The 26,152-nt window shown below is 43.0% G+C and overlaps 2 protein-coding genes across 2 annotated transcripts in view; one reads left to right on the forward strand and one right to left on the reverse strand.

The window, feature by feature from the left end:
• Positions 1 to 19,961, forward strand: part of LOC117190429 (5-hydroxytryptamine receptor 2A-like) — a 35,397-nt gene extending 15,436 nt beyond the window's left edge. Inside the window, exons 3-4 of the mRNA XM_033395510.1 lie at positions 16,613 to 17,464; positions 18,321 to 19,961. Of these exons, the coding sequence (XP_033251401.1) occupies positions 16,613 to 17,464; positions 18,321 to 18,419 (951 nt within the window). The 3' untranslated portion in view covers positions 18,420 to 19,961. The remainder of the gene's footprint in view (positions 1 to 16,612; positions 17,465 to 18,320) is intronic.
• LOC108158743 (RING-box protein 1A-like) lies at positions 17,505 to 18,023 on the reverse strand. The gene has a single exon (XM_033396752.1). The coding sequence runs from the start codon at positions 17,889 to 17,891 to the stop codon at positions 17,583 to 17,585; it is 309 nt and encodes a 102-aa protein (XP_033252643.1). The 5' UTR covers positions 17,892 to 18,023; the 3' UTR covers positions 17,505 to 17,582.
• Positions 19,962 to 26,152: the final 6,191 nt, after the last annotated feature.

A 26,152-nucleotide genomic window follows, 5' to 3' on the forward strand; every position in this document is an offset into this window, starting at 1 on the left:
GCTCGCTCTTCGCTATCTCCGCTTTTCGTCTGCCTACCGACGTCGGCCGAGCGAAGCTGCGCTTAGCGATCGGAGCGTCAATGTAAAGGGCAGGCAAGCCACACTTGCAATTTGGATGTCACGCATTAAAGAACATATCGTAATTTTATTTCTGCGCCGAGTTTTATTTATTTCGAAATAATTAGTCGGCCGATTGGGGTTTAAAAACATTATCTCCACATAAAATTTGGTGACCCCGACGTGATCTCTGAGTTGCAGTGACAATTAATAATCATTCGCGATCGACATTCGTTAGCCCTAGCAAATTTTCGGCGGTTAAGCACAATTCGGTGCTAAAACACACTTACATACACCTACATACACGCATTGCTGGCTATTAATTTCTCTGTCGCGACAATTCGGTCAGTGCAGTGCGGTAGGCAGTGCAGCGAACTCACTAATACACACAAGCGGAGTACAAAGCGGAATCGGACAGCTCGCACAGCCGCACAGCTAAAGGCATTAGCTGTAATCACTTTGCTTTCGGTTCCCACGTTTATACGTATACAGGGTGTCTTTTTCGGTCGTGCTGAGTGACTCTTTTAAAACCTCAAAATGGCAGCACCTGAGCCTACCAATGTCGCGAACGCAGCAATGCCGAGTGATGTAGATTTCTACAAGCACAAGGCCGAGTCCATCGCGCGCCAACTAAAGGCCATGGATCGCTTTCTCACCAAGGAAGAGCTTGCCGAGTTAGATGAGGCAGAGCTTCAAGCTCGCTTAGAGCAAATCGAGCGAATGAATGCGGATTTCGATGCCGCTCAAACGAGCCTTGAAAGGCTGGATTTCCTGCAGTTAGCCCATGATGCCCGGCTGGACTTTTCGAATGTTTATGTCAAGGTTAGGTCCAGGCTGTCGCGGGAGTTGATGGCTGCTCGCACGGTAAATGTTGCCAATTCAACGGCTCGGCATACTCTCGAGGGGAATTCGTCGTTGTTCGCCTATAATAGTATAGGCCGTTCTCGAATGCCTGAGTTGCAGCTTCCGCGATTCGGGGGGAACTACATGGATTGGCCAGAATTCCACTCGATGTTCTCGACAATGGTGCACAAAGACCATCGTATACCAATCATCGAAAAATTCCAATATCTTCGTGGATGTCTAGATGGTGCTGCGCTGGATACGATTCGTTCCTTGGAACTTTCTGAGGAGAATTACGACAAGGCGTTGAATTTGCTAATGTTGCGATTCGATAATAAACTGTTACATTTTCAGGCACACGTCAAAGCTATTTTCGGGCTGCAAGGGGTGGAGAAGGGCTCAGCTATCGGCTTGGGCGCGCTCAGCTACAAAATCAATTCGCACTTGCGTGCACTTCAGACCTTGGCGACCCCGCAGGAGATTTCGGATGGGTTGCTGATCTTCATCATAGGCACGAAACTGGACCACAAAACAAAGGAGAAATGGGAAGAGAACTTGCCGACGTCAGGATTGCCTCGGTGGTCAAGCATGGCCTCATTTTTGGAAGCGAGATGTCGGATGCTGGAGAATTTCGGATCAGCCATGGCAACAAGTCCTAGTCAACAGGTGGGAGAAGACAATCCTGTCACCCTTATCACCTCCAGTAACGACCATCCTAACCCCATATGTAACCATTGCAATTCCTCCGAGCATTACATATCTAGATGTCAGGCATTCCTGAATCTCTCTGCGTTTGAACGATACAAAGAAGCAAAGAAGAGCCGCTTGTGTTTGAACTGCCTCAACAAAGGCCATGAATTGCAGAGGTGCAGGTCAGGACTTTGCAGGCATTGCCAGGCCAAACATCACACGCTACTCCATATTCCATCGGGAACTGGTGCTGAATCTTCCTCTTCACCGGCCGAGGAATCGATCCAGCAAGAGGCCGCGACTGTGCTTCTAGCAAGCGGGTGTTCTAGCCCTTCCCCCTCGATCCAGAAATCTCAGCCTAGCCAGAACGTGTTGCTACCTACTGCCCTCGTCCATGTAACAGATCGTTATGGAGCACTTATCCCATGTCGTGCCATTTTGGATTCTGCATCACAGGCAAACTTTGTAACATCTAGACTTGCTGATCAGTTGCAGTTGGATCATCGCTCGTCTTATGTTCACATCTCTGGAATCGGAGATTCCATTCTACCTTCGAGCAAGTCTGTACATATAGTTGTACAATCCCAGGACGCAAGCTATCGAGCTTCCTTCGCTGCAATTGTCACCAACTCAATTACGGAAATGCAGCCTAACTTCGGCGTAGACGCAAAGTATTGGCCAATGCCGAATAATCTAAAACTAGCTGATCCTAATTTCTCCAAGCCCCAACGTATCGATCTGTTGATAGGTTCTGGTTTGTTCTTCGATTTAATGTGCGTCGGACAGATTCGACTATCAGCCCAATTGCCAACATTGCAGGAGACTAAACTTGGTTGGATAGTATCAGGAAGCATTGATAGCTCGGAGAATAAGTGTGCAGCTTTAGCCGCTTTTGAAAATTCCTCGTGCATCTCTATTGACGATTTTCGACCCACAACGCTGGAGTACCAAAACTTAGAGCAGAAATGCAGGAAGCAGCTGCTCGAGTGCCAGGTGCAAGTGGAAAAACTGCGATCGGAGAATCAGGAACTGCAGCGCGAACTTTTCCATATATTAAAAACCTACATATCCACGCTAAATGAAATTCAACTTTCAACAATTTCTACATTGCCAAATTTCCTGCCATTCTATGCAATTACAGAGGTTCCCGATGATCAAGACGTAATCACGACAAGCCGCCTTCGTAATGAAGCGCCGATTGCTGCGTTCGACGATCATCCCAGCGTAGCCGCCAGCTGCGCCCAAGCAAGCATCTTCAAGAGGGCCGTTGGAAAAATAGCGGTTCTGCTCTTCAGGATGGATCTGTTGAAAGCCTTTGCCTTCCAACGGGGGGTGAATGTTCGGAGCAGAACCCAGCCGATTAGCTGCTTGCCAAATAGCACCTAATTGATGGCCCTCAGCCGCTTATTTTGTTTGTTACTTATGTCTATGTCACTCATTTGTTTGTTAAAGCTTTGCGCTTGCTTGCCCTGCTAAACGCTCTCTGCCAGCTCGCTCTTCGCTATCTCCGCTTTGCGTCTGCCTACCGACGTCGGCCGAGCGAAGCTGCGCTTAGCGATCGGAGCGGCAATGTAAAGGGCAGGCAAGCCACACTTGCAATTTGGATGTCACGCATTAAAGAACATATCGTAATTTTATTTCTGCGCCGAGTTTTATTTAATTCGAAATAATTAGTCGGCCGATTGGGGATAAAAAACATTATCTCCACACTTATAATCATAAAACCAAACATAATACCACAAATAGGACACCAGCTGATATATTCATTAATGCAGGCTCACCTGATTATGACACCCAACTAAATAAAGTGAATAAAATCACTCAATTAAATAAAAACCGCATAGAGTATGAAGTAGATACCCGCTATAAACTATCACCTCTAGTTAAGTCTAAGGTAACAAATCCTTTCAAAAGGACGGACGAAATTAGACAGGTAGACGAAAAACATTATGAAGAAAAGAATAAGGGTAGGAAAATAACTCATTATAAATCAAAATTCAAGAAAAAGAAGAAATCTAAGAGAAGCAAATATAATAATTCCAGAGAAACCGAGGAAGTTAATGGAATCGGCGAACTTCAACACAATTAAAATCCTCATCTTCCTCATAATTACCATCGTAATGGCACAGGGCCAAAACATAGAAATAAATACTATAAAATCACAAAACGGATATATGATAATCAAAACTGGATCGATTAACATACCTATCAATTACGAATACCATTATCTAACTGTTAATGTAACTAAAACCGAAGAACTATACCAAAATGTATTAATCAAAGCCACTAAATTCCAGGACATAATCCAAATAAAATATCTAGTAGACAAATTGCAAAAAGAAATGAACGGGCTAAAAATAACCAAAAGAAATAAAAGAGGCCTAATCAATATAGTAGGAACAGCCTACAAATATCTCTTTGGAACACTAGATCAGGAAGATAAAGTCGATTTGGAACAGAAAATAGAAAATTTAGCCAGCCATAGCATTCAAATGAATGAACTAAATTTGGTAATAGATGCAGTTAATAGCGGAATAAACGTTATAAACAAACTAAATGAAGAAAAAGACAGGAATCAACAAATAGAAATTTTGATATTCAATCTACAACATTTCACAGAATATATCGAAGATATAGAACTAGGTATGCAATTAACTAGGCTCGGTATATTTAATCCAAAATTATTAAAACAAGACTACCTGGAACAAATAAATTCTGAGAAAATACTAAATATAAAAACCTCCACATGGCTAAAATCCGATACCAACGAAATTCTAATAATTTCCAACATTCCCAAAGACATTACAAAAGTACCAATCTATAAAATCGTTCCGTATCCAGACGAATTAAATAACATGTTAACAGATATGACATACGACAAGTACTACATAAAAAATGAAGAAGTATTTGTTAAAGAAACTAGATTGAAAACCAATGACAATTGTATAAAAGGAATTTTAATGCAAATTCCCACTAAATGTCCATATTCCAAAACTTTTCAAAACTTTCAAATAAACTTTATTGAACCCAATATACTAATCACATGGAATCTTCCAAAAACAACGCTAAACCAGAATTGAGTAAACCAAGAAATCATAGCGGAAGGAAATACCATTATAAAAATCTACAACTGTTCAATCCAATTAAATGAATTTACAATATCAAACACAATGTTAGATTTTGCCCAGAATGTTTATGTCAACAACAACATAACTAAAATAAAACCACTGTCGTATGTCCAAACTAATGAAATAATTATGCAATACACCAAATATAGTAACCTATTACAAATAAGTCTACTAATTTCATTTGTCATAATTATATTAGTACTACTAAGTTATGTAGCTGTTAAATTTAAGAAAACTTTTAAAAGAGTCACGGTTAAATGTATTAACCCTATAATAGAAGCAGAACAGGAACCAACCTCAGACACCGCACTTGACACCCCGTCACTATACCCGAGGGTAATCACCTAGGGACATCCTAATAACAAACGTTGGGGGAGTGACATATCCATAATTCCCCACATCCCATACACATTATGTTTATGTACAGTTCATCCACCCCATCCACACAAGTAACAGGACCCCACCCAAGAATCAATAACTGTTTCTTCCCATACTCCAAGCTAGGGCCCCCCATAATATAAACAATGGACCACATTGTTTCATCAACATTAGAATCACGCCACTCTCGAGAAATCGATTCTTTAGAATCACGCCACTCATGAGGACCAATCAAAGCTAGACATAAAACCAAGGAGTATCACATTCCTAGCTCCGTCATGTAATGCAACACCGATCGCCAGCAGTGGATGCCTTTCATCAAAGCCGACGCATCCCCAAATATCGATCCAGGCACGTACGCCACCGACACGAAGATGCAGCCGAGGAAAGCAACGCCCGAAGCCAGAGTCGGGAGTTCCAAGAGAAGGGCTCATGGAAACTAGCCAGCAGCAGAGAGATCAGTTCCGTTTGAGACAAGCAGACGTAAAGTTAAGTCGGGGAATTCAACCAATCTTGTGACATAAAGAAATTAAGTACTAAAAATAAAATCTTTTTTAAAAACTAAATTTCGAGTTGCGGATATTTAACTATATAGATGTGCCAGTTCATACAACGAAAGCGTCACACACTGGCTAGCGCGTTCAGTACCCCAGAGTGACGTCATCATGAGAGAGAGAGCGCAGAGAGAACATCTTTGCATGTGTTAGTACACACGCAATATGTTTCGAAAAAAATATGTGATTGATGCTTTTTCAGATTTTTTGAACTCTCTCAGGTCTGGTTCTGTTTTGCAATTATGCAAACGCCGTCGGTTCTCGACTTTTTTTGTTTATTATAACTAAAACAATGATGTATCTAAATATACAATATAAGAAAAAATATATAAATATATACTTAAATAAATATGCATAAATAAAAATGGAATTGGTTTTACATATATTTCAAATCAATTGTCAATCGCGCTCTTTCCGACGGGAATCTGCAAAGCAAAAATTTAGATGCCGGTCGCACCTTGAATACTCTCATGGACAATACCCATAAATTTTCTAATTCAATTATAAAGACAACATTAAGACAACAGTAATTTTGAAAACCCTCATGCAATATACGAATGTAATAAACTTTAATATTTATGTACATATGTATGTACATAAGATATTTTATATATACAGTATATACAAGAATATTTCAAAACTTCGCCCCGCCCACTTCCGCCCACACAAAGGACGAAAATCTGTGGCATCCACAATTTTAAAGATACGAGAAAACCAAAAACGCAGAATCATAGATAACGACCATATCTATCCGATTGCTGAATCTGGATCAGATCATATAATTTTTATAGCCAAAAGGCACAAATCAATTTGCACTGGCTACGCAGCGCGCGACGTCACGCTCAGACTGATTTTCTGTCTCTCTCGCACGCACTCTTTGTCGTGTCGTTTAATATTAGCGGCGTCTGCCGGAGGAGAGCCATACTGATTTAGTATCGGGTATAACCGTAGAGTTGCGGTGTCCGCATCAACTCACAACGTTCCCCCTCGTTTTAAATTGAATCTGTGAGACTTTGTCTCGAAATGCCGATTAAATATATCAAAATAAATTTTAACTAATCTAAAAAAATCTTCAGAAGGAGCTTTAAGTTTTAATCTGTGAGACTTTGTCTCGAAATGCCGATTAAATATATCAAAATAAATTTTAACTAATCTAAAAAAATCTTCAGCAGGCGCTTTAAGTTTCAAACTACTCACTTATCTTTTATAATGTTAATTAACATCGTATCTTCATCGGGCGAACAGTTCCCAGATACTGTAGTGGAAGTTAGAATTTTCGTAGAAAGCATTTTACTAATAATTACATTAAATTCATACATAGTTGGATTATTGTTGGTAACACCGCGAGATCTGATTAAATAAAAAACATTTTCTAATGGGTCTTGGTTTAATTTGGATGTATCAATATAAAAAACTTCAGCACTTTCACTCCAAACATTTTGGGCCAATGAAAGTATGGAGTTGGTTGTTCAAATCATACCCTTTATGCAGTAGACTTCCTGTGGATATTTAAATTCGTCAAAATATTTGCACATATGCGACAGGGTCTCATTGACAAGAGTTTTGTCTTGCAGTGCACTCCTAAATGGGTTTTTATCGTAGAGGACATGACTATTTAGACAGTCGAATAATCTATTAATTTTTTCAATAAATGTAGCCGTCGCTTCTGCATTTTCTTTGCACTTTAAGAAGCCTCCAGAACTAATCATTGTTCGAAGAGCAGCGGCCAAACTATGGCTAAACACTTGAGTGGCATATTTGACCTTCATTTTTTCTAGCAATTTCACATTTTGTTGACTTATCCACTATTTTACCACTCTAGCAGTATGAATGGGTGCATTGTCGTGCTGGTATATCCATGGTTTCGATCCAAAAATATTAGATAAATGTGGGAATGCCTTTTGTATGACAGTTTTGTACACATTTGCATTCATTTTCGATGAAAGAAACTGTAGCTCACAAGTCCCATAATAGGAAATCGCACCCCATACCATTATGCCTCCCGCGCAGCTGTGGTTTCGGCTCAAAACACATTCCTCCTTTCGTAGGTCATGGTAATAGTAGTTATAGCCATCCGGTCCATCCAGGTTAAAATTTTTTTCATCGGAAAACACGACGTCGTGCCACTCCTTGTTCCATGTCATATGTTCCTTTCCAAAACGAAGTCGTGCAGCCTTACGCGCATCATTGAGAGGTGGTTTTTTAAACCCGATACTCAAAATGAGTATTGGGGTATATTAGATTTGTGGTAAAAGTGGATGTGTGTAACGTCCAGAAGGAATTGTTTCCGACCCCATAAAGTATATATATTCTTGATCAGCATCAACAGCCGAGTCGATTGAGCCCTGTCTGTCTGTCCGTCTGTCCGTCTGTCCGTCCCCTTCAGCGCCTAGTGCTCAAAGACTATAAGAGCTAGAGCAACGATGTTTTGGATCCAGACTTCTGTGGTATGTCACTGCTACAAAAACATTTCAAAACTTCGCCCCGCCCACTTCCGCCCCCACAAAGGACGAAAATCTGTGGCATCCACAATTTTAAAGATATGAGAAAACCAAAAACGTAGAATTGTAGAGAATGACCATATCTTTAAGACTGCGGAATCTGAATTGGATCGTATTATTATTATAGCCAGCATCAAGAAAACAATTTCATTTTTTCTCGCCCTGTCTCTCTCTAACACACACGTAGCATAGGCGGCTTTGCTTAGAGTAAAACATTAGCGCCTAGATCTCAGAGACTACAAAAGCTAGAGCAACCAAATTTGGTATCCACACTCCTAATATATCGGACCGAGACGAGTTTGTTTCAAAATTTCGCCACACCCCCTTCCGCCCCCGCAAAGGACGAAAATCTGGGGATATTCAAAAATCTCAGAGACTATTAAGGCTAGAGTAACCAAATTTGGTATCCGCACTCCTGTTAGATCTTACTAAAAAACGTGTATCTCAAAATTTCACCCCACCCCCTTCCGCCCACACAAGGGACGAAAATCTGTTGCATCCACAATATTGCACATTCGAGAAAACTAGAAACGCAGAATCATAGATAATGACCGTATCTATCAGATTGCAGAATCTGGATCAGATCAGATCATTTTTATAGCCAATAGGAACAAATCAATTTGCAGTGGCTACGCAGCGCCCGACGTCACGCTCAGACTGATTTTCTGTCTCTCTCGCACGCACTCTTTGTCGTGTCGTTTAATATTAGCGGCGTCTGCCGGAGGAGAGCCGTACTGACTTAGTATCGGGTATAACCGTAGAGTTGCGGGGTCCGCAGCAACTCACAACGTTCCCCCTCGTTATACCCGATACTCAAAATGAGTATTGGGGTATATTAGATTTGAAATATTTTTGTAGCAGTGACATATCACAGAAGTCTGGGTCCAAAACATCGTTGCTCTAGCTCTTATAGTCTTTGAGCACTAGGCGCTGAAGGGGACGGACAGACGGACGGACGGACAGACGGACAGACAGACAGACAGACAGGGCCCAATCGACTCGGCTATTGATGCTGATCAAGAATATATATACTTTATGGGGTCGGAAACAATTCCTTCTGGACGTTACACACATCCACTTTTACCACAAATCTAATATACCCCAATACTCATTTTGAGTATCGGGTTTAAAAAACCACCTCTCAATGATGCGCGTAAGGCTGCACGACTTCGTTTTTTAAAGGAACATATGACATGGAACAAGGAGTGGCACGACGTCGTGTTTTCCGATGAAAAAAATTTTAACCTGGATGGACCGGATGGCTATAACTACTATCACCATGACCTACGAAAGGAGGAATGTGTTTTGAGCCGAAACCACAGCTGCGCGGGAGGCATAATGGTATGGGGTGCGATTTCCTATTATGGGACTTGTGAGCTACAGTTTCTTTCATCGAAAATGAATGCAAATGTGTACAAAACTGTCATACAAAAGGCATTCCCACATTTATCTAATATTTTTGGATCGAAACCATGGATATACCAGCACGACAATGCACCCATTCATACTGCTAGAGTGGTAAAATAGTGGATAAGTCAACAAAATGTGAAATTGCTAGAAAAAATGAAGGTCAAATCCTCCCCTCAAGTGTTTAGCCATAGTTTGGCCGCTGCTCTTCGAACAATGATTAGTTCTGGAGCCTTCTTAAAGTGCAAAGAAAATGCAGAAGCGACGGCTACATTTATTGAAAAAATTAATAGATTATTCGACTGTCTAAATAGTCATGTCCTCTACGATAAAAACCCATTTAGGAGTGCACTGCAAGACAAAACTCTTGTCAATGAGACCCTGTCGCATATGTGCAAATATTTTGACGAATTTAAATATCCACAGGAAGTCTACTGCATAAAGGGTATGATTTGAACAACCAACTCCATACTTTCATTGGCCCAAAATGTTTGGAGTGAAAGTGCTGAAGTTTTTTATATTGCTACATCCAAATTAAACCAAGACCCATTAGAAAATGTTTTTTATTTAATCAGATCTCGCGGTGTTACCAACAATAGTCCAACTATGTATGAATTTAATGTAATTATTAGTAAAATGCTTTCTACGAAAATTCTAACTTCCACTACAGTATCTGGGAACTGATCGCCCGATGAAGATACGATGTTAATTAACATTATAAAAGATAAGTGAGTAGTTTGAAACTTAAAGCTCCTTCTGAAGATTTTTTTAGATTAGTTAAAATTTATTTTGATATATTTAATCGGCATTTCGAGACAAAGTCTCACAGATTAAAACTTAAAGCTCCTTCTGAAGATTTTTTTAGATTAGTTAAAATTTATTTTGATATATTTAATCGGCATTTCGAGACAAAGTCTCACAGATTCAATTTAAAACGAGGGGGAACGTTGTGAGTTGCTGCGGACACCGCAACTCTACGGTTATACCCGATACTAAGTCAGTATGGCTCTCCTTCGGCAGACGCCGCTAATATTAAACGACACGACAAAGAGTGCGTGCGAGAGAGACAGAAAATCAGTCTGAGCGTGACGTCGGGCGCTGCGTAGCCAGTGCAAATTGATTTGTTCCTTTTGGCTATAAAAATTATCTGATCTGGTCCAGATTCAGCAATCTGATAGATATGGTCGTTATCTATGATTCTGCGTTTTTAGTTTTCTCGAATGTGCAATTTTGTGGATGCAACAGATTTTCGTCTTTTGTGGGGGCGGAAGGGGGTGGGGCGAAATTCTGAGATATACGTTTTATAGTGAGATCTAACAGAAGTTCGGATACCAAATTTGGTTACTCTAGCCTTAATAGTCTCTGAGATTTGTGGATGCCCCAGATTTTCGTCCTTTGCGGGGGCGGAAGGGGGTGTGGCGAAATTTGGACACGAAACGGTCAAGGTCCGATATCACAGGAGTGTGGATACCAAATTTGGTTGCTCTGGCTCTTATAGGTTCTGAGATCCTTGAACTCATATTTTGCCATTGGCAAAACCGACCATGAAACCTGTGTGTTAGAGAGAGACAGAGCGAGTAAGAATGAAATTGTTTTCTTGATTCTGGCTATAATAATTATACGATCTGGTTGAGATCTTACATTCTGAAACATATAGTCATCCTCTACGATTCTGCGTTTTTGGATTTATCGTATCGTCGAAATTGTAGATGCCACAGATTTTCGCCCTTTGTGAGGGCGGAAGTGGGCGGGGCAAAGTTTTGAAATATTCTTGTAGCAGTGACGTATCACAGAAGTCTGGATCCAAAACATCGTTGCTCTAGCTCTTATAGTCTTTGAGCACTAGGCGCTGAACAGACGGACAGACTGACAGACGGACGGACGGATTCTTGATGCTGGCTATAATAATAATACGATCCAATTCAGATTCCGCAGTCTTAAAGATATGGTCATTCTCTACAATTCTACGTTTTTGGTTTTCTCATATCTTTAAAATTGTGGATGCCACAGATTTTCGTCCTTTGTGGGGGCGGAAGTGGGCGGGGCGAAGTTTTGAAATATTTTTGTAGCAGTGACATATCACAGAAGTCTGGATCCAAAACATCGTTGCTCTAGCTCTTATAGTCTTTGAGCACTAGGCGCTGAACAGACGGACAGACGGACAGACTGACAGACGGACGGACGGACAGACAGACAGGGCTCAATCGACTCGGCTATTGATGCTGATCAAGAATATATATACTTTATGGGGTCGGAAACGATTCCTTCTGGACGTTACACACATCCACTTTTACCACAAATCTAATATACCCCAATACTCATATTGAGTATCGGGTATAAAAAGAAGCATAGTCCAAAAATGTATAATTTTAACGTCAAAAATAGATAAATATGCAGACTGGTTTAAATTTTCCGATCCTTGCTTTGTACACCGAAATCATCTGCTCAATCAGTTTGTATTGATTTTGATTTGAAAAAATTGTAAATGGTTAACAGATGGGATAATAGGGAATCAAAATGCAAAATCATACGAGAAGAAGCTCAATATTTTGCGGCAGTAGGATTTTTTGTTTCATTTTGTAAAATTTATGCATGGATGTGACTTAATTACTTAAAAGTCTTGAAATTAAGTCATATCAAGTCGACTCAAAGGACAGATTAATTTTTGACCCCATTTAATATATAATGGCCTCCTCGTGGTGTTCCCTGGGTACCGATCTTCAATCGGGAGCCAATTTGAGCGGCGACTTTAAGTACATATGTATTTACGTATATATATGTATGTAGTTACATATACATATGAGCATGCTTAAGGTATATCCTCTATTTATAGAAGGAAATATATATATTTATGCATATTTATTTTAGTATACATTGTATGTATATATATTTTTTCTTATATTGTATATTTAGATACATCATTGTTTTAGTTATAATAAACAAAAAAGTCGAGAACCGACGGCGTTTACATAATTTTTATAATTTATAATCAACCTGTTTAAAATAAGGAAATAAATGTGCAATTATATTATTGTAATATTTTATATTTTGTGGTATAAATCAAACAAATAACAGCTTTTATTTTATTTCCCGCGCCCTAGTGTACCATACCCCGACCCCTTGCCCATTCTTCATTTATTTTGTGGCTCATCAAAAGACCCAAAACAAGAACCAAACTCAAATTTCAGTTCTTGCGGCCAGCAATACTAAACACACACACGCAAAGTACGTGAGAATGCATCTGCACCCATACACTAAAACATGCTGGTGGCAAAACAGAACCAGACCTGAGAGAGTTCAAAAAATCTGAAATACTGTACTAACACATGCAAAGATGTTCTCTCTGCGCTCTCTCTTTCATGATGACGTCACTCTGGGGTACTGAACGCGCTAGCCAGTGTGTGACGCTTTCGTTGTATGAACTGGCACATCTACATATATACTGTATGGTTAGTACTTCAGACTAGTCAAATCTCAATCAAGTGCGTAGTTTAACAGATCAACTACATGCCTTTCCATTCCAATTCACGATCATTCTGCATATTTAAATTAATAATGATCGTTCGTGGCAATACTATCGGCTGCTCGTGATGCCAGGCCACCATCCCCAATCGCTGGTCGTGGCGCCAGATGGCCACAGACACAATTTATAACACATAAAGTTCATTTTAGCACTTTACGCTCCTGCACATAATGTAGACAAGCCGTTGGGCCACTTCCGCCTTGCCCACACCTATGCCCGGCTCAAATTACAGGTGATTATGTGAATTTTAGTGCTAGGCAAGCGCCCCGGACCCCGGACTCCAACCGGCACCTCAAATATGTACATATGTAACATCCGACAAATTGGCATGAGTAGTCAGCCCTTTCCGCAGGCACTCTACTGTGTGGCGCTGCCTGATAAGCAGAAATAGCCGTTGGGGCTGGGGATGGTGGGAGGTCGCCCCAAAATGGCCAACATGCTTAACGAAAGCAAATATTTACACACTGATTTTATTCATTTACAAAATTTATAACCTCAACTGGTGGCGGTAAAAGTGCCATGAAAATTGTGGGGGCGGAAGGGGGTGGGGCGAAATTCTGAGATATACGTTTTATAGTGAGATCTAACAGAAGTTCGGATACCAAATTTGGTTACTCTAGCCTTAATAGTCTCTGAGATTTGTGGATGCCCAGATTTTCGTCCTTTGCGGGGGCGGAAGGGGGTGTGGCGAAATTTGGACACGAAACGGTCAAGGTCCGATATCACAGGAGTGTGGATACCAAATTTGGTTGCTCTGGCTCTTATAGGTTCTGAGATCCTTGAACTCATATTTTGCCATTGGCAAAACCGACCATGAAACCTGTGTGTTAGAGAGAGACAGAGCGAGTAAGAATGAAATTGTTTTCTTGATTCTGGCTATAATAATTATACGATCTGGTTGAGATCTTACATTCTGAAACATATAGTCATCCTCTACGATTCTGCGTTTTTGGATTTATCGTATCGTCGAAATTGTAGATGCCACAGATTTTCGCCCTTTGTGAGGGCGGAAGTGGGCGGGGCAAAGTTTTGAAATATTCTTGTAGCAGTGACGTATCACAGAAGTCTGGATCCAAAACATCGTTGCTCTAGCTCTTATAGTCTTTGAGCACTAGGCGCTGAACAGACGGACAGACTGACAGACGGACGGACGGATTCTTGATGCTGGCTATAATAATAATACGATCCAATTCAGATTCCGCAGTCTTAAAGATATGGTCATTCTCTACAATTCTACGTTTTTGGTTTTCTCATATCTTTAAAATTGTGGATGCCACAGATTTTCGTCCTTTGTGGGGGCGGAAGTGGGCGGGGCGAAGTTTTGAAATATTTTTGTAGCAGTGACATATCACAGAAGTCTGGATCCAAAACATCGTTGCTCTAGCTCTTATAGTCTTTGAGCACTAGGCGCTGAACAGACGGACAGACGGACAGACTGACAGACGGACGGACGGACAGACAGACAGGGCTCAATCGACTCGGCTATTGATGCTGATCAAGAATATATATACTTTATGGGGTCGGAAACGATTCCTTCTGGACGTTACACACATCCACTTTTACCACAAATCTAATATACCCCAATACTCATTTTGAGTATCGGGTATAAAAAGAAGCATAGTCCAAAAATGTATAATTTTAACGTCAAAAATAGATAAATATGCAGACTGGTTTAAATTTTCCGATCCTTGCTTTGTACACCGAAATCATCTGCTCAATCAGTTTGTATTGATTTTGATTAGAAAAAATTGTAAATGGTTAACAGATGGGATAATAGGGAATCAAAATGCAAAATCATACGAGAAGAAGCTCAATATTTTGCGGCAGTAGGATTTTTTGTTTCATTTTGTAAAATTTATGCATGGATGTGACTTAATTACTTAAAAGTCTTGAAATTAAGTCATATCAAGTCGACTCAAAGGACAGATTAATTTTTGACCCCATTTAATATATAATGGCCTCCTCGTGGTGTTCCCTGGGTACCGATCTTCAATCGGGAGCCAATTTGAGCGGCGACTTTAAGTACATATGTATTTACGTATATATATGTATGTAGTTACATATACATATGAGCATGCTTAAGGTATATCCTCTATTTATAGAAGGAAATATATATATTTATGCATATTTATTTTAGTATACATTGTATGTATATATATTTTTTCTTATATTGTATATTTAGATACATCATTGTTTTAGTTATAATAAACAAAAAAGTCGAGAACCGACGGCGTTTACATAATTTTTATAATTTATAATCAACCTGTTTCAAATAAGGAAATAAATGTGCAATTATATTATTGTAATATTTTATATTTTGTGGTATAAATCAAACAAATAACAGCTTTTATTTTATTTCCCGCGCCCTAGTGTACCATACGCCCACCCCTTGCCCATTCTTCATTTATTTTGTGGCTCATCAAAAGACCCAAAACAAGAACCAAACTCAAATTTCAGTTCTTGCGGCCAGCAATACTAAACACACACACGCAAAGTACGTGAGAATGCATCTGCACCCATACACTAAAACATGCTGGTGGCAAAACAGAACCAGACCTGAGAGAGTTCAAAAAATCTGAAATACTGTACTAACACATGCAAAGATGTTCTCTCTGCGCTCTCTCTTTCATGATGACGTCACTCTGGGGTACTGAACGCGCTAGCCAGTGTGTGACGCTTTCGTTGTATGAACTGGCACATCTACATATATACTGTATGGTTAGTACTTCAGACTAGTCAAATCTCAATCAAGTGCGTAGTTTAACAGATCAACTACATGCCTTTCCATTCCAATTCACGATCATTCTGCATATTTAAATTAATAATGATCGTTCGTGGCAATACTATCGGCTGCTCGTGATGCCAGGCCACCATCCCCAATCGCTGGTCGTGGCGCCAGATGGCCACAGACACAATTTATAACACATAAAGTTCATTTTAGCACTTTACGCTCCTGCACATAATGTAGACAAGCCGTTGGGCCACTTCCGCCTTGCCCACACCTATGCCCGGCTCAAATTACAGGTGATTATGTGAATTTTAGTGCTAGGCAAGCGCCCCGGACCCCGGACTCCAACCGGCACCTCAAATATGTACATATGTAACATCCGACAAATTGGCATGAGTAGTCAGCCCTTTCCGCAGGCACTCTACTGTGTGGCGCTGCCTGATAAGCAGAAATAGCCGTTGGGGCTGGGGATTGTGGGAGGTCGCCCCAAAATGGCCAACATGCTTAACGAAAGCAAATATTTACACACTGATTTTATTCATTTACAAAATTTATAACCTCAACTGGTGGCGGTAAAAGTGCCATGAAAATTGACGATCCAACCATCTGCGAGCCTGGGCAGAAGCGGCGGCAGAGGCGGCGGCAGAGCCCTGCTAAATAAATTTATGAATGAAATCCGAATGATTGGTACGCGCGTGTGGCCAGCGCTGATTTAAAATGCTAATTTGGCGTATGAAATCTGATTTTGGCCGTCGTAAAGTGGATCTGTGAGAGACGATTTAAATGTTGAATTTCCCTTGCAGGCACCCAGCACATCGGGCAGCCAGATAGCCACCGTCTCCCACCTGGTGGCCCTGGCCAAGCAGCAGGGCCAGGCGGCAACAAAGTCGGTGGCAACCAATGGCGCTGTAGAGATTGGCAACGGAAAGCAGGAGGCATCAGCCACAACCGCAACATCAGCAACGCCGGCGGTGGCCACGGGCACAGCGTCAGCAGCAGCATCGCCCACAGCGGATGGGGAGGACAGCGCACTGGGCAAGGCGAATGGCTCTGGGGTTGCCGTGGAGGTGCTTGAGGATCCGCAACTGCAACAGCAGCTGGAACAAGTGCAGCAGATACAAAAAACTGCCAAATCCGGTGGCGGTGGGGCCAGCACTTCGAATGCCACAACGATTACATCGATATCGGCAATCTCCCCGCAGACACCCACTTCGCCGACAGGGGGTGAGGGCGGCCCAGTGGCACCGCAGGCCGCCGGTCTGATGACGGCAAGAACCAGTACGCTGACAAGCTGCAACCAGGAACATCCGCTGTGCGTCTCTACCAGCTCCATACCCGTGACGCCCGAGCCACGATCCAAGCAGCACCCAGGCTCGGCCGCAGCCGGAGCACCCCATCCGACGGCTCCCCATCAGCAGCTGTCGAGCATTGCCAATCCCATGCAGAAGGTGAACAAGCGCAAGGAGACGTTGAAGGCGAAGCGCGAACGGAAGGCGGCCAAAACACTGGCCATCATCACGGGCGCATTCGTGGTCTGCTGGCTGCCCTTCTTCGTGATGGCCCTGACGATGCCACTGTGCGACGCCTGCCAGATCAGCGACAGCGTGGCCTCGCTCTTCCTCTGGCTGGGCTACTTCAACTCCACCCTGAATCCGGTAAATAACCCAGAAATATACATAAGCACATATGTACATATATAGGTTAGGTTAGGTACAGTGTTTTTATTGTAATTAGGTCGTGGATAACTTGTCCTCAGCAGCAGCGGTGTGGAAATTAGCGTCCGTATTGCAGGTAATCCCACTTCTTGTTGTCCAAGGGGCACACTTGACGTTCCCGCAGCCAGCGCGAGATGCAGTGGTAGTGGTAGACATGCTGGCATACACCCGTAACAACGTTGCACTGCTCGGGCTCGATCTCTTCTTCACTGGCCTGGCACTCGATGCAAACGTTGTAAGTTTTGTTACGGCAAATAGCACAAATTTCGACGTCAACGTCCCATCGCCATGTTGCCATGGCGTTCCACTTCTTCACCACAAAACGTGGCATTGTGCTGTTCATTGGCACACCCTCAACGACTTCCATTTTACATTCGTCTGATATTTTTATTCGCCAATTTTAAAATTGCCTGCAATCAAATTGACGCGTTGCAGTCCGAGTCTCGAAGGAAAAAGAAAAATGAAATTTCTAGAAGTCAAGGTGCTTAATTCTGACACTTCTAGACAAGATGGCGTCACGTTAGAGCACATCAGAAAAAATACCGAACTTAGAACTAGTTCCTTTAATCACCTTTCTCTTGGATTTAAATATGATTAAGCTTAGCTCAGCTTTCTTTGAAAGTTCAATTGTTGAGGGCGTTTTTTACTTTATAATAAAGGGGAATTTGTTCTGCGATTTTCTTGTGCTCGTCGAAAATTCGAATGTATGTTGTATGTTTCTTTTGATAACTTTTATAACCCAACCACAACTTCAATTTAACCTAGATTAATACTAACTATTATTCTCACCTTTCAGGTTATCTACACCATCTTCAGCCCGGAGTTCCGGCAAGCTTTCAAGCGCATTCTATTCGGCGGACACCGACCAGTGCACTATCGCAGTGGGAAGCTTTAGATAGTGCATGCGAAGAGGCGAAGGTGATTCCCTGGCACAGATACGAGTATGGCTGCTGCTTTTAAATTATCGCGATTGACCTATTGAGCTGATCCGAGGCACACAAAATTTCATTCCCTTCTATGTGTATCCAATTTTAGTCTGCAGTTTCAATTTTCAATCCACGAGCCCCGATATTGATATTGCTCCCTTCGAGTGGAGTATTTATTCGAATTGGAGGTCATGGCTGATGGTGCTTCTCGTTGGGGCGCAAAGTGTTTTGCATTTGGCGCTTTTGGCGTTCAATTTTCGCTGGCATGACAGCGACAACGAGCCACATTCGGATTTGGCAAGCAGACAAACACCATTCGGCTGCCATGGCGTGTGGACGGGGAGGGCTTGAAACAAATTGTAAACTGTTGGGACGGAGCTAAACTTTCAGCAGGACGACGGTCGGCTGGGATGGGCTGAGCTGGGCTGGCCACTCAACTGTGGCTAAAATGAAAGTTTTATCAAACCTTTATCGGTACTGCCATCTGCATGGGACGATTTGGATTCGGTCAATGCAGCCACTGGATGGGATAACACAAGCCACGCCAGACGCCAGCGGCCATCCGAATTATGCCACAATGCGCATTACATTCGCACGTTCCCAGAGCCCCAGAGTCTCTACGACTGCCCGCCCCATACTGTTAGTGGAGGCTTATCTACAAAGACGCAAGGGGGGGCGCACAAGTTCTTCTTCTAGCAACAGCTCTGAATAGTTCCATTTGCATTTCATTGGGTGGTGAGGAGAGAGGCGGGTGGAGGCCCAGAACTGTAGCTGAAACCGACCCATCTGCATGTGGCAGCAGCAAAATCCCTGCCATTCATCCATTAATTTCCAAAGGCAACACGAAAGTTAAATTAAGTAACATTAATTTCAAAAATTTCTGCTAAGTTTGGCGCCTGTGCATTTGAATGAACTTTTCTGTGAATAATCGTATATAAAAGTTTGTCGCCGAAAATGCCAAATAAAAAAATATAAATGCCAAGTGGAGACTGTTTTTGGAAGCAAACTGAAGCGTTGAATTGATTGAAATGCCACCAAGAGATACAAAACACCTATATATAATCAAAATAATTAGTTTTAAGCGGCTAACCCCCCATACACGAGTAAATATATGTACCTATATACTATATATATACACATGCATAGAGATCTCTAATTCCTAAACTTTTTATGTGTGTTTTGAACTTGATGTGAATTGTATATGTACTTAGACATAGCTCTATAGATGATAGATAGCATTCCCCCTCTCTCTCTCTCTCTCTCTCTCTCTCTAAATCTTCTGCTTCGAGGGAACGGGTCATGACGTGAAGGGAAGCCAAGGCATTGAAGCGAGTACTCGATTATGTATATTGTATATGTATATTATAGCTATATGGCGCCTCTATCTAGCGACATTCAATGTGTGCAATGATCTGAGCGATCGATTTGAGCATCGTACTATACTGTAGGTAATATCGATAGATTCTATTGTAAAGTAAATTACTCGCATTGTCGAACCCAAAAACCAGAAACCAGTTTAAATGAAATTTAAACGTATTGTTAAAGACACACATATTTAAATTATACGAGTGTATGTACATTTAAAGCTGTTGTACGATTACTAAATACTAAGGACGAGTTATTATGGTTATTATGGGCAAGGATTTCTTTGAATAAGATCGCATATTGTTAGCAGAAGGTTCGTTCGCCTAGGATGGCCGCGAAAACTTGTAATATTTGAAGAGCAAACTACTTTCGGGAAAAATGGGTAAAACATAATTAGCAAAACCAAGCAGACACGCAACAAATATAGTGCGGCATATTCTAGTTCAGATTAAGAGAATATCACAATATTTTACAAACTACTCGAAATCAAAATCAATCCTTAAGCAGAAACCATTTCTTAGCCGCTAAGTGTTTACAGATACATGTCTATATACGGATAACAATAGAACGAAAATCAAGTCCGACTTGTCCCATGCCAAACGATAGTTCTGAACAACACCCACACCACTTATCAATCAAAGTCTGCCCAAGGCACCTGTTCATTTCGATTATACTGATTTCAAATGTTTATCCTTCATTTCAAACATTGGCGCGCATTAGCAGAGAACTATTGCTTGGCATGAGAGACAATCGCGACTTGGAACCACTCATCCAACAGCATAAGTTATATTGTACTAACGAAATTACTATAAACTAAATTGGCTGCAAATTAAATAAAAATTAAATTTCATTCAAATGTTATTTGCTTTTACCAGATTTATTTCCGTCTCAGCTAGAAAAAAAGGTAATGTTAGTTGGGATCTCGACGCAGCCGATTGCCGATTTAGCCAATCTGTGGTCCCCCTCTAAATGCCACATCACGGTATCGTAGTGTTTTAAAAAGGAAGGAAACATCTTCTATAGAGAAAGAAGAAAACAAGAGCTAGCGGAAATTTTGAGATATACGTTTTATAGTGAAATCTAAAAGGAGTGTGGATACCAAATTTGGTTACTCTAGCCTTAATAGTCTCTGAGATTTGTGGATGCCCCAGATTTTCGTCCTTTGCGGGGGTGGAAGGGGGTGTGGCGAAATTTTGACACAAAACGGTCAAGGTCCGATATCACAGGAGTGTGGATACCAAATTTGGTTGCTCTGGCTCTTATAGGTTCTGAGATCCTTGTACTCATATTTTGCAATTGGCAAAACCGACCATGAAACCATGAAACCGGACGGACGGACGGACGGACGGACGGGCAGACAGTCTTATGGGCGGTTTTGCAGAGAGCCGATAGGTATCAGGGCTGGAGAAGAAAGAGACAGCGGCATCTATAGTGGATCCTGGGAAGCAGTGGCAGAGTTGCGTGGGAGAAAAGGAAACGGGGCGAGGAGGAAAAAAAGGAGGGAAGTTTCCGGTGGAGAATAGTGGAGGCCGCACGTGCCCTGGAAGAAAAAAAGGAAACAAAATTGGTGATCGTGGAAATAATGATCCCACCAAGACATCAGCGGCAGGCATCAACATCAGCAGAAGCGGCGGACATCGGCAGCAGCATCCCGGTACTGGCCAGGCCGGAAAACTGGTGCGAGAACCGTCAGCGGAGCACCGGCACCAAAGAACCGTCAGCGGAGCACCGGCACCAAGGAACCGTCAGCGGAGCACCGACTGGAGACACGTTTCTGTCCCCACACACCCCACCATCTACACCCGTCCGAAACCGGCCGAAATAGGGTTTATTTTTTTTGTTAGTATTTTTGTGTTAGTATTTGTTTCCTGTATATAAACCTAGATTATTAATTAATAATGTTCAAGATAAATAAGAAAATATAATGGATATAAAATGAAAATTTGAAAAGAGTCATGAGTGAATAGAAAACGGTAGTTGGGTGGGACGAGAGCGAGAAGAAGAGCGGGACCCTGAATATGAAAAGGGAGCGGATTCAAAAGGTGGCGCTCAAGGAAGGGTGGGACCCTGCTAGGGATAACGAAACCAACTATCCCGCTGACGAAAGTGCCAACGAGGACAAGTCTGTCCTATAAATTAGATTTGTTTTTGTTGTATGTTTTTTTTTGTTTTGTTCAATCCGTCCCCTGGCTTATCTGGTCGGAAACACCCCAGACTTCCCCGGGAGCTAGCTGGGAACGATAGGCCAGGGTGGCAAAGAGGCGGATCATAACAAATGGCGCCCAAGGGTAATAGAAGGGATCGATTTTAAACGCGAGTCTTAAAGACCCGGTGTAAAATGGAACCCTGGTAGAACAAAACTCAGCCGGTCCGCGAGCCGGGAATAAATCCTAGCCGTCGTAGCCGCTGAGAGGAGTAGAAGAGAGGAAAATGGACATGGTAGTTATGTATCGGAGGTAGAAGGGAAGGAAGCGTGTGTCCCGATTCTATGGCCAGGTATTACCAGGTGGTAGTAGCCTCGTTGTCCGACTCGTGAAGCTCGCTGTCTGGATCTGAAAAGAAGAAGAGGTGCCGGAGGATCTGTCGAGTCGTGGTCCGGGTTATGTCCAGAGGCATTAACGTCGTTGTCCGATTCTGGGGGATCCACGGTGATCGGAGGGAGGAAACAGCAAAGAGAGTTGGCACTCAGAAAAAGTAAGCGAAGGTAAATAGCAAGGGGAAAAGAAGGGGGTCCGCTCACCAGCAAAACAATTAATGCAGTTGTCTCTCGTCCCACCAAACAAATTAAAGGTGAATTTTTGTCTGAAGCAGTTTGGGAATTATATGTTTTTTTTGTTAGTGATTTAGCAGACTATTGGAAAGCCGAAGCAAGAAAACCCAAAGGGAAATCATTTTTTTTTTAGGACTGACGATCCTCGCTAGCATTGTTTGGACGCAATTTTAGAAGTAGGCATTAGGCAAGTCATCGGAAAAAGAGTTTTTGTTTGGGAGAGGAAGTATTTAGTTATTTAGTGTTTCATTTAATTAGGCGATTAATTGTAGATGTAGGTGTTTATTTATTTGATTGAAATAGTTTGGATATTTAGATTTATCAATTTATTGATTTAAATTAACCGATTTGTGTATTTAAATTTATTTATTTGGTTATCTAAACATGGAATTAATTATTCGCTTATTTATTTATTGCACTATTTATTTATCTGTTTTCTTGTTACGATTGAAGGTATTGAGGATTAAGTAGCCAGGAACTAGGTGTTTAGTGGAGTAGGGTAGTCAGATAATAAACAATCCAATTTATTTATCACCAAGATAGTTAAGTAAATAGGGAATAGACGAAGGAAAGGAGTACGTTAGGAAAATTGGTTGATGAGTGACCCGGCGATTTTTAAAGGGTCGGGAAAGACAAGGCGTAGCCCAGAGGCACAGCGCAGGTACCAGCCGTACAACATGCCGACGACTCGGTCCCAGGACGGTAAAGCCGGCAGTAGGCCGGAAGGGCCGTCGCAAGTGGCGGAAAACGTACATGCGGGGTTGTACCAGGAGGACACAGAGGTCCAACCCGTAAGGACCTGGTGTTACCGTCCGAGTTAAGCTCAGCCGTGAACGCAGCCTTAGCCCATGCACAGGAGACCTACCGAGCGTCGCTCGGGCAGCAAATGGAAGCGCTGAGATCGTCAATGCAAGCAGACATGCTAGAGTTCATGCGAGAGATCAACGCTGTGATGGGTTCGTTAAAAGCGGAGCGAACGGCGAGTGATGCGAATGGAAGGAATCGGGGATCAAATGCAACCAGTCTGGGAGGAGGTCAACAGGAAGCACCCGGGAACCAGCAAGCACATCCAACGCACTTGTTCGTGGACAACCGAACATTGGAGGCCGATCAGAGGACCCAAGCCGATCAGAGACCCGTGGAGGAGTGGCTGTTCAACGGGATGGGCGCAGGAGCAAACCCTAACAGGAATCGACCGAGTTTCGGAGAGGCTAGGCCGGAGCAAGTGCAGATACGAAGATGGGGACTTAGCTTCGACGGTGATCCAAAGGGGATGCCCGTGGCGGAATTCATATTCCGGGTGGAGCATCTACAGACGTCGTATCAGGTACCGTGGGCGGAGGTGTTGAAAGCCTTTCACACATTGGTCAGTGGCCACGCAAGGGATTGGTACTGGATGCATGTTCGGACGTTAGGAATGCCGGACTGGCCGAATCTGAGATATGGTCTCCAGCAGCAGTTTCAAGTTCGTCGGACAGAGTTCGAGCGAGAGCAAGAGCTCAGGGAACGCCGACAACGCCACGGGGAGTCGGCTGACCAGTACATCCAGGAGATGTTGGTGTTGAGGTCGAGATTGCTGAATCCATTCTCGGATTATGATCTAATAAAGATCATAAAGATCAATATTAGGGATGCAATTTCGAGGGTGATTTATCCAATGCAGATACCAAATCTCCAGAAGCTGCGAGAAGAGAGTGCGGACGCCGAGAAACTGCTGGCGACGCGATGGACAAGGAGCGGTCCAGACCATGGGGGTAGTAGGCGCAGGGAAGATCACAAAGCAAATGAATTGGATGCGAACACTCACGACCCGGAGGAACAGACCGAGGCATTGGATGCTGTCCATAGGACGAGGGAATCCGGAGGCGACCGCACCCAGCTGAAGTGCTGGAATTGCGCTCAGCCGGGCCACACCTATTTTGAGTGTGAGTCGGCCGTGCGTAACCTGTTCTGCTACAAGTGCGGGCTGGCCGGGGTCATCCTCCCTAAATGCCCTAAATGTCGGCCGGGAAACGCGAAAAGGAGCACGACGCAATTGGAGGAGTCGAGTTCCACGTCGCCGCGAAGCAGCCAATAGATAGGCCCTCCAACGTTAAATTAGATACCCCTAAGGAAAGAAGTAGCAATAAGAATATTTACACTACCATATATAAGGTTAACCAAGCGGTATTACCCGAAGCTAGATGGTCCGAGCGCAAGCCGATAAAGGAAAGACAGCGGCAGTACGAACATGCCAGGAATCGGATAATGGGGGACGAACTCGATGAGAGTATCCGAACGGGAGCAGTCAGAGCACAGCGGGCTCGGGACAGGTTTCAGGGGCGCAAGAGGAGGCGGCTCCAGGTGTGTTGCAGTCCACTCGGCAATTCGTCAGGATGACAGGCCATTCGCACGAGTGAAGTTGGGCCCGAGGACGCTGATGGGACTACTGGATACAGGGGCATCGGTGAGCCTTCTGGGGAAAGCTGGCCTGGAACTGATAGGAGAATTGGAGCTGAAACTTCAAGACATAAAGAAATTCTCAGTACAAACAGCGGGCGGCACTCCTCATAAAATACTGGGACATGTGTCGACGGTAATGTCGTATGGAGGCCAGAAGCAGACTATGGAGTTGTTCCTGTGTCCCTCGCTGAAGCAACCGCTGTACCTAGGGGTCGATTTCTGGCGGAAGTTTGGTCTGGCTCCGCATATAGTAGGCCTAGAACGACAAAAGGAATTAGCCGAAATTGATGCTGAGGTGCTGACTAGGAGTAGACCAACGGAACCGCACGAGTTGACGCACACGCAGCAGACACGTCTGGACCAGGTGAAGAACAACTTCAGGGCATACGGGCACACATGGTTTGGGAAGAACGACGCTCGAAAGGCACGAAATTCAATTAATCGAGGGAGCCGTACCCGTAAAGGAGCGATTCTACCCGGTATCTCCCGCGGTGCAAGAGCTGTTGTTTGCCGAGGTGGACGTAATGTTGCGCCTCGGAGTCATCGAAACCAGCGAGAGCCCGTGGAGCAACCGCGTGACGCTGGTACGGAAGCCGGGAAAAAACCGATTGTGTCTGGATGCGCGGAAACTAAACAAATTAACCGTGAAGGATGCTTACCCGCTGCAGAGCATCGAGTCAATTCTGAGCCGCGTAGAGGATACGGTGTACATCAGCAGCATCGATTTAAAGCACGCATTTTGGCAGATAGAGCTGGAGCCTGAAAGTCGGACGTACACAGCATTCACGGTGCCGGGCAGACCACTCTATCAATTTAAATCGATGCCCTTCGGGTTGTGCAATGCTGCCCAACGGCTGTGTCGGTTGATGGATCGAGTAATTCCACAACGACTCCGAAGCCATGTCTTTGTATACTTAGACTATCTACTAGTTATTTCCCGGACGTTTGAGGAGCATATACACCTGTTAGAGGAAGTGGCCAAGTGTCTCAAGGAGGCAATCCTGACAATTGGATGAAAAAAATCGAAATTCGGCTATAAATATTTAAAGTATTTAGGGTACATCGTAGGCGACGGCGCACTTAGGACAGATCCGGAGAAAGTACAGGCGATCACCCAAATACCAA

The sequence above is a fragment of the Drosophila miranda genome, assembly GCF_003369915.1.
Source record: "Drosophila miranda strain MSH22 chromosome Y unlocalized genomic scaffold, D.miranda_PacBio2.1 Contig_Y1_pilon, whole genome shotgun sequence".
Lineage (NCBI taxonomy): Eukaryota > Metazoa > Arthropoda > Insecta > Diptera > Drosophilidae > Drosophila > Drosophila miranda.